This window comes from Musa acuminata, chromosome BXJ1-4 (genome assembly GCF_036884655.1).
Source record: "Musa acuminata AAA Group cultivar baxijiao chromosome BXJ1-4, Cavendish_Baxijiao_AAA, whole genome shotgun sequence".
NCBI lineage: Eukaryota > Viridiplantae > Streptophyta > Magnoliopsida > Zingiberales > Musaceae > Musa > Musa acuminata.
In genome coordinates, this window is record NC_088330.1 from 298,286 (window position 1) to 305,915 (window position 7,630).

The 7,630-nt window shown below is 37.6% G+C and overlaps 1 protein-coding gene across 1 annotated transcript; it reads right to left on the bottom strand.

Annotated features, from left to right (window-relative positions):
- LOC103980470 (glycine--tRNA ligase, mitochondrial 1) lies at positions 1-7,298 on the bottom strand. Its single transcript, XM_009396908.3, has 9 exons — positions 6,778-7,298; positions 6,144-6,526; positions 5,918-6,035; positions 2,520-2,714; positions 1,856-2,080; positions 1,502-1,561; positions 1,237-1,317; positions 736-1,141; positions 1-420 (listed from the first exon to the last, which is right to left on the bottom strand). Exons 1-9 carry the CDS (start codon positions 7,276-7,278, stop codon positions 185-187), a joined length of 2,205 nt encoding a protein of 734 aa, XP_009395183.3. The 5' UTR covers positions 7,279-7,298; the 3' UTR covers positions 1-184.
- Positions 7,299-7,630: the final 332 nt, after the last annotated feature.

Here is a 7,630-nt window from a genome sequence, read left to right on the forward strand (position 1 = left end):
TTCGAGAAAGCCAACCACAATTTATAATAATGATGGCAGCAAGTTATGTAATCCATATGTCCAAAGTAAATGTTTGTAAATGTCAGCGGTCAAGCCATCTCAATACTTGATGCAATAAGAAATTCCAAGTTTAGCAATAATCACTCTGGTAAAAACACAATGAACTGAAAGTGTAATTACTGGTTCATTCCTCTTCAGTATGTGCAGCCGAATGTGTTGGATATCTCCACATCACATCGCCCCAGGTGCTCTGTCCATCTGTTACCTCCTTCACGACCGAAGCTACCTCATCAATGCTTACACGGATCTGCTGCTTACTATCCCTCTCTCGTATCGTCACACTTGTCGTCGAGTCGACAGTAATGGCAAAGGGGACACCAATCTCATCTGTCCTTGCATACCTTTTTCCTATGGAGGTACCTGAAAAAATCCCAACAATCGGCAAATATATGAAACTGATTTTAATGTCCACCCATATGATCTAAAATTACTTGAATCACCATGCAGAACAGTGGCATTTATGTGATTGTCATGTTATCGATTTCATGTATATATGATCAGAAGATTATTCTAGCCAGCATAGATAAACAAACACACATCTATTATAACGAGTGAACAGTAAATTCTTCGACCAGTAGCTGACCAAGATGTATGGCATGTGAAGATAAATTTAATCAAAACTGAATATGGTGGACCTAGTTTGTTTTATTTTGATATTTTTTCCAATAAGCATACCTGTGATGTCAATAATATGAGAAATCCCAGCTGCTGTAAGTGATTTTGCAATTATTTTGGCCACATCATCAAACTTTTGGGTCTTGATCAATGGGAAGACGGTGCACTTGATGGGAGCCACAAGTGGAGGAAAACTGAAGACATTCAGCTGTTCATCCTCTGCTTTGCTTTGTCTTGTGTAAAAAGAATGCTCAAACAGACAGTATATTATTCGTCCAATGCCAAAAGATGGCTCAATAACAGATGGTGTAAAGACCCTTTGGTGCTCCTTCTTCTTGTCCATACTAATTGACACCATTTTTTTCATAATGGAAACAGTTTTTCCAAGAGTGCAGACATGGAAATCCATTTCACCTTTAGATTCCAAAGTGGCCTTCATTTCCAGTGCTTCCTTTTCACTCATAGCCTGTCCATGGAGAGATGTGGCATAAACAAATGCAAAAATAAATGTCTGTCACAGAAATTAACAGGTAGTTAGAGGCAAGCAATCTTTGCACTCACCTCCAGTGCTTCAACCACCATCTTTTGGCTGCCCTTAAATGCAAGACCAAGTTCTTTCTTTGATGGGACAATAACTAGTTTCTGAGATATAAACACCAACAATCAAACAAACTTTCTATGAAAGCTTGAGTGGCAGCATCTAAAGGAAGTATATTTACAAAAATATTATAATTTCCATACTTCTCTTGGTGGCAAAATCTCAAGTTTTCATACGTAAAATTCCAAAAGAAAGGGAATAAAGACAAAGTAAAACAAAGAAGCTTACCTCTACCTCCCTAGGTTCTGGGAACTTCTCATGAGCAACAAGAGGAACACCACTTTTCTCCTGTCAACAACTCGGGATTAAATATCCATCCATAAAGTTTGTGTTTGATACTAAACCTTGAACAAATAATCAAAATGAAGCAATATAGTTGAATAAGTATTTTCCAAGTACAGTCAGACATGCATTGAGATTGCAGTTGAGACAATACAATATCAAAATTCTTACTTTCCATTAAATACCTCTTATGAATTGTCTTAAAATAGGTAATGGTTATGACAAATATATAGCACGTAGGAAGTCTATTATTAGAACTTGCTAGAGCAATTATGATTAAATGAGATATACGTAACTTACTGAATGAGCCCGTAAATCATAAGCAGATCTATCAGCAATCCCTACACATTCAATCCAGCCATAGGAGCACTCTATCTCTGCATCCCAACAGTCGGCAGCATAGTGAGCCATCTCATTTGGCAAGTGCTGCCTGAAGCGCAATCGATCTTTATCAATTCCAAGCCGTGTCAAAAAGAGGAAGACTCTCCCTATGAAATAGCCCAGTGTTTCATTGTTGACAACTCCCTGTGTAAATGGTATTAGATACTTCAGATGTAAGATATCCAAAGATGGAACAAATATATATATATATATATATATATATATATATATATATATATGTCGGACCGGTATGTACCGCCCGATACGGGCGATATGCTTCGGTATGACAGACCTTGTACATACATATGTATGTATGTACATACATATGTATGCATGTACATACATATATATATGTGTGTGTGTATGAATACATATATGTACATGTATGTATGTATATACTTATGTATGTATATACATACATATATATATACATACATATATATATATATGTACATGTATACATATATATATTTATACATGTATATATACATGTATATACGTGTATATATATACATATATATATATATATATATATATAATCTAGAACAGGGAAGAACTCATAATGATAGCTAAAAAAACAAACCTTCAAGACTGCCTCACCAAGAATCATTGGTTTGGCAGATTTTCCTGCCAATTGCTCCTCCCTAGGGAACATCAAAAACTCCAAGTTGGCAACATCAACAAATTTAGGGTGAGACTTGTCATCAGGATCCACAAAATGTTCAATCTCCGCTAGAGTGAATTCACGGACTCTTAGAAGACCTTGGCGAGGTGAAATCTGGTCACCATAGATAAGCAAATAGAATTAGATTGACAATTCAATTATAATGAAAAAAAAACTCATGCAACAAAATCGACATGGAAGTTCCAACTATTTGGCATGGACTATTTTATTCAGTGAAAGGAACCCTCATGCAGTGAGCAAAATAATGATAATTAGCCAAAGATGAAATTCCTACTTATGAAAAAGGAACAATTATAGTCAATTCTAGAAGTAAACTGGAAAAAAGTGAATCATCACTGTAATCACCAATAATTCTTCTCCCTTAACATAAATTAATTAACATAAATAATGCACTGCTTTATTTACATTATTAACTTCCTTGTTTGTGTAGTATAGTTAAGGAAATGAATAAAATTAATTACCTTAGTTACGTGGACAAATTAGAAATTTCATCAATCAATTAAATTATTAATTGATTTATTTCCTAATGAGTGATGTGGATTTTAAAAAGTAAATAGTTTAAATTTTATTTTTGTGTCCGAACCATAAGAAATAAATATTACAATTCTATCTTTATGTGTGAAAGAAAAATAAAAATAAAAATTAAAGCATTGTTTACCTTTCAGGAAAAGTTCATCTTCTTCTATATAAGGGAGGTTTCTCCTCTCTCATTCCTCAAAGTTTGAAAGCGGGAGAATTGAGATTTGAGAAAAGGATTCCTCTATTCTTGTCTAACCAGCTTTGATTTATATCTTGAAATCTTTGATATTGGAATTATTAGGAGACGTAGGATCCTCTATTTTTGTCTAACCAGCTTTGATTTATATTTTGAAATCTTTGATATTGGGATTATTAGAATTTTATGATACATAATAATATTTTAATTTCAAAATTTTATGATTAATAAATAATAATAATTGATTTATAATTTTAAAATGATTATTTGACTTATAATGATCTCATAATCTTAAATGAATTTCAAGATTGTTTAAATTGTTAAAATTCTTATTTTTTGATCAACATAGTAGTTCTGATTCATTTAATTAGATATATCTATGTTTCAAGAATTATATGTGAATTTTTATTAATTAGTTAGTTTTAAATTTAAGACCATAAATCAAAATTATTTATTTCATGAATTTAAGTTATTCTCTAATAATTAAAAATATTAAAATCTAATTTAATAAGAGGGGTCAAATTAGGTGGTCTGGCGTGAGTTAAGTTGATTAACCAAACCAACCAATGTGGTCAAGTACGACCTAGCACATATGATCAAGCAAAACCGAGCTCATGTGGCCAGAAATAATATAACTCATGTGGTTAAACATGACTCAGTCCATGTGGCCAAATATGGTCCAACCCATATGGTTAGGCATAGCCCAGTCTATGCGGCCAGGTACGATCCAGCTTATGTGGCCAAGCATGACCCAACCCATGCAGCCAGGCACAAATCAATCCATGTGACTAGGCATGACCCAGCCCATGTGGCCAGGTATAGCGCAACCCATGTGGCCAAGTACAACACAACTTATATGACCAAGCACGATCCAGCTCATGTGACTAGGCACGACCCAACCCATGTAGTCAAGCATGGCCAAACTCATATAGCTAAGCACGAACTAACTCGTGAGCAACTGGCATTAAACATATGCGATGCTAGTTCAGTGGTAAGGCTCAACCAAACTTGTGAAGCTAGGCCGGTCAGTTATGCAACTGGCATTAAACACAGTCACCCCTCCATCCAACCCCTCAACCCAAACTGTTACCTGAGACAAACATATGCGATGCCCATGACCCATCCATGACTCTGGTGGGTCGGCTCGTCTGAGCTAGCACTATACGACATAGTCCAATAGCCTCAGCCTTCATTGATTTGAGCTTGTTAATTAACTGAATCAGACAAATTTGATTGGTTTAAGCTGGTTTAGGGTGATTCCATACCAACTTAACTACTTCAAACCTACTTAACCAAAATAAAATCAATCAACTCTAAATTAGACCAATCTAAGATGATTTCGGATCGATTCTATAAGGATTTGAGGTTGGTTCCATTAGGTCCAAATTTATTTGAGTTTCGTTTAAGTAAATTGAGTTATTGTAATTAGGGTTCTAGTTGATAGAGGATTCTTGAAAGATTAATGTCTCATGTTTTTATGATTTGATTAACTTAAAAATTTTATATGAATGTGTCGTTTGAAAATGATTATTTAAAATGATTAGTTATTTTCTATTATTTCTTTTAAATTAAGTTTATGATATTAATGTGATTGTTATCATGTAGTATATATGCCTATGCTAGTGGTCTACATTAGAAGTGCAACTTATGAAAGGAGCTACGAGTCCATCTCTATGTGGAGCCACCAATAAAGATAGTCTAGCAGATTATATATACATCAAGCATAGTCCCTAGTCTTAGGTGGAGGACACTTTTTATCACCTGTGGTCCTACCAAGAAGATATGATTCTTTTTTAGTAAAAAATATTTAACGTTGTAAATACAAGAATTCGAATTCAAAAATACAAAAAAGGATCTTTTGTAAACGAAGTTAATGGTTTATTTTTTTAAATATGGGATGTGACAATCATATATTAAGTAACATGTATGATAAAAGAATGGTGGTTGAGATATAAAATTTTGTTTATGCTTTCAAGTCAATCTTATACTAAAGAAATTAAGATAATTGACTAGATCCATATATCATAGACCATATATCCAATAATAAATGCTTTGTGTATGGCATTAATTATGTTTTGTTATTCAACTGGAGAATCATGATTAAAGATTGGAAGTTTGAAACCTTGACTGTCAGAAGCCCCTTAGTTTTCCACTTAGATAATGCCTACAGGTGATTACTGAGACAGATTGTCTATCCACAATATAAAAAAAACAGGCTCAATTATTACTGACTGGAGTTTGTAACTTTTTACCATTGAATCAATCAGCATTGAGCTTGATCAGAGTAGATTAGGGCCATAAGATAAATTGTAACAAAACCATGTCTCTGAATCATGAAACCTAATCAGGTTGAGCTAAGGCAAACCTAGCAATTCCAAGGAAACCAAACATAAATTTGGGAGGAGCCTTCTGAACTAGGTTTGATCTTTAAGGGAAAATACTGAATGTGTCTTATAGGGACAATTTATTTAACTTTGACCAAAAACAAATACGATGAAATACGGATGTTGAACTTCTGGTGAAACAATAAAAAAAAGAAGCAACCAAGACCATTGGCAAAGTAAAAGGGGGGGAACCACACCTCATTTCTAAATGCCTGACCAATCTGAGCTGCTGCAAATGGAAGTTTATTCCCGTTATAGTAGTACAGGTCTTTAAAATTCACGAAGATGCCCTGTGCTGTCTCTGGCCTCATATACCTATAGCCATAGACGATGCAAAGTAGAGGTAAATTTAAAAAATCCTAATTGATAACCTAGAAATCTACAATCTACATATTCATTTAAAATATGTCAATTATATCTCACCCAGGGCTCAGGCCTGATGGGCCAATGGAGGTCTGAAACATAAGATTGAACGGGTACAGATCAGAGAGAGGGTTCTTGGTATCAGGGGCTGTGATCCCGTACTCCTTCAGTTTTGCTCCCAATTCCTCAGCAGATAGGTCATCCAACACCATGATAACATGCTTGAGCTCTGCGGCTTTCTCAGGTGATAAAGTGAGGTCCTTCTCGAGCTTCTCCTTGCAGAAATCCTTGAGCAAGTGATCAGCTCGGTAGCACGTCCCCGTCTTCTCATCTTTAACCATCAGATCAGTGAACTTCTCCACGTGCCCAGATGCCTTGAGGACAACCTCAGGGGTGACACAGGGACAATCGACCTCCAACATGTTCTCCTCTAGAACAAAATGCTGAGACAAGAAACAAACAGATGGAGATAGTAACTGTTACCCTATAAAGCATAATTAAAAGCAAAAGAGTGACATATATCTGAGTGTAAAGATCTAAAATTGCCTCAATTCTTTATTGCTGGAAGTCCTCAATTAAACTTATCTGGAAGAGAATGTCAGAATAGCATTGGGTTATGTACTTCCACAGATCAGATCAATATGGGATCTTCTACACCTTCTGCTGCTAAAGATCAGCGGATGTGGCTTCTCACCTGGCGCCAGAAGGCAAGCACGTTGGACTTGACAGCGCACCCGGGCGGGCCATAATCGTAGAGCCCAGCGACGCCGCGGTAGATCTTGAAGGACGGGATGTAGAACAGCCTCCTCTCGAGGGTGTTGACGACGGCCTGGCGGAAGGCTTCCCTGCTGCTGGCGGCCGCCCCGTCGCCGTTGTTGGAGAGGGCGGCCTGGAGGCGCCTGGCGGCGGCGCCAGCATCGACCTTGAGGGCCTTGAGAGCCTCGACGGCGGCGTCGATCTCGGCCTGGGCGGCGCCGCCAGGGCGGGCCTTGAGGGCCCGGACGGCGTGGGCCTGAGCGTCGACGGCGGACTGCTTCTCAGCCAAGGCCTGCCGTAGGGACTCCTCGGAGGCGGCCATCGGAGGAGGAATCCGGGCAGCGATGGAGGAGGAGAGGAAGCGGCGGAGGTGGAGTAGGGTTTTGGGACGGGCAGGCGATATCGAAATGGTGGCGAAGCGTAGGGAACGGAAGCGCATAAGCTATCGGAAATAACGGAGTGTAGAATATAAAGTATTTATTGTATCCTATGTCACGTTACCGTGTGACTGGGTTGGGCTCGAATGTTAGACTGCGGAGTCGGGCTTAACGAAGGAGACAACAATGAGCTGGTTCATTTTGACGGGGGAACAAGTCAAACCCTGTTTGACTCCAGCGCTTGTGAATTTGGATCTTCAATATGATCATCCGACTGTCAGTGCATGATTTGAAGATTCGTGTCACAAGAACAATTCCACTGAATCCACGCTTAAGCATTCCTATCATGCAAGGAGGTTATGAAAAATGATTCAAGTTAAGTGGATATGGAAAGAAGACACTAGGTATGAAGCT

Bases quoted from the DNA above. Each gene is read 5' to 3' on its own strand.
- LOC103980470 (XM_009396908.3), bottom strand. From the start codon at position 7,278: ATGCGCTTCCGTTCCCTACGCTTCGCCACCATTTCGATATCGCCTGCC. The intron at 6,527-6,777 runs GTGAGAAGCCAC...TTCTTGTCTCAG, and splicing joins TGCTTGCCTTCTGGCGCCAG to CATTTTGTTCTAGAGGAGAA. The intron at 2,715-5,917 runs GTGTGGTTCCCC...TATGGTGACCAG, and splicing joins GTCAGGCATTTAGAAATGAG to ATTTCACCTCGCCAAGGTCT.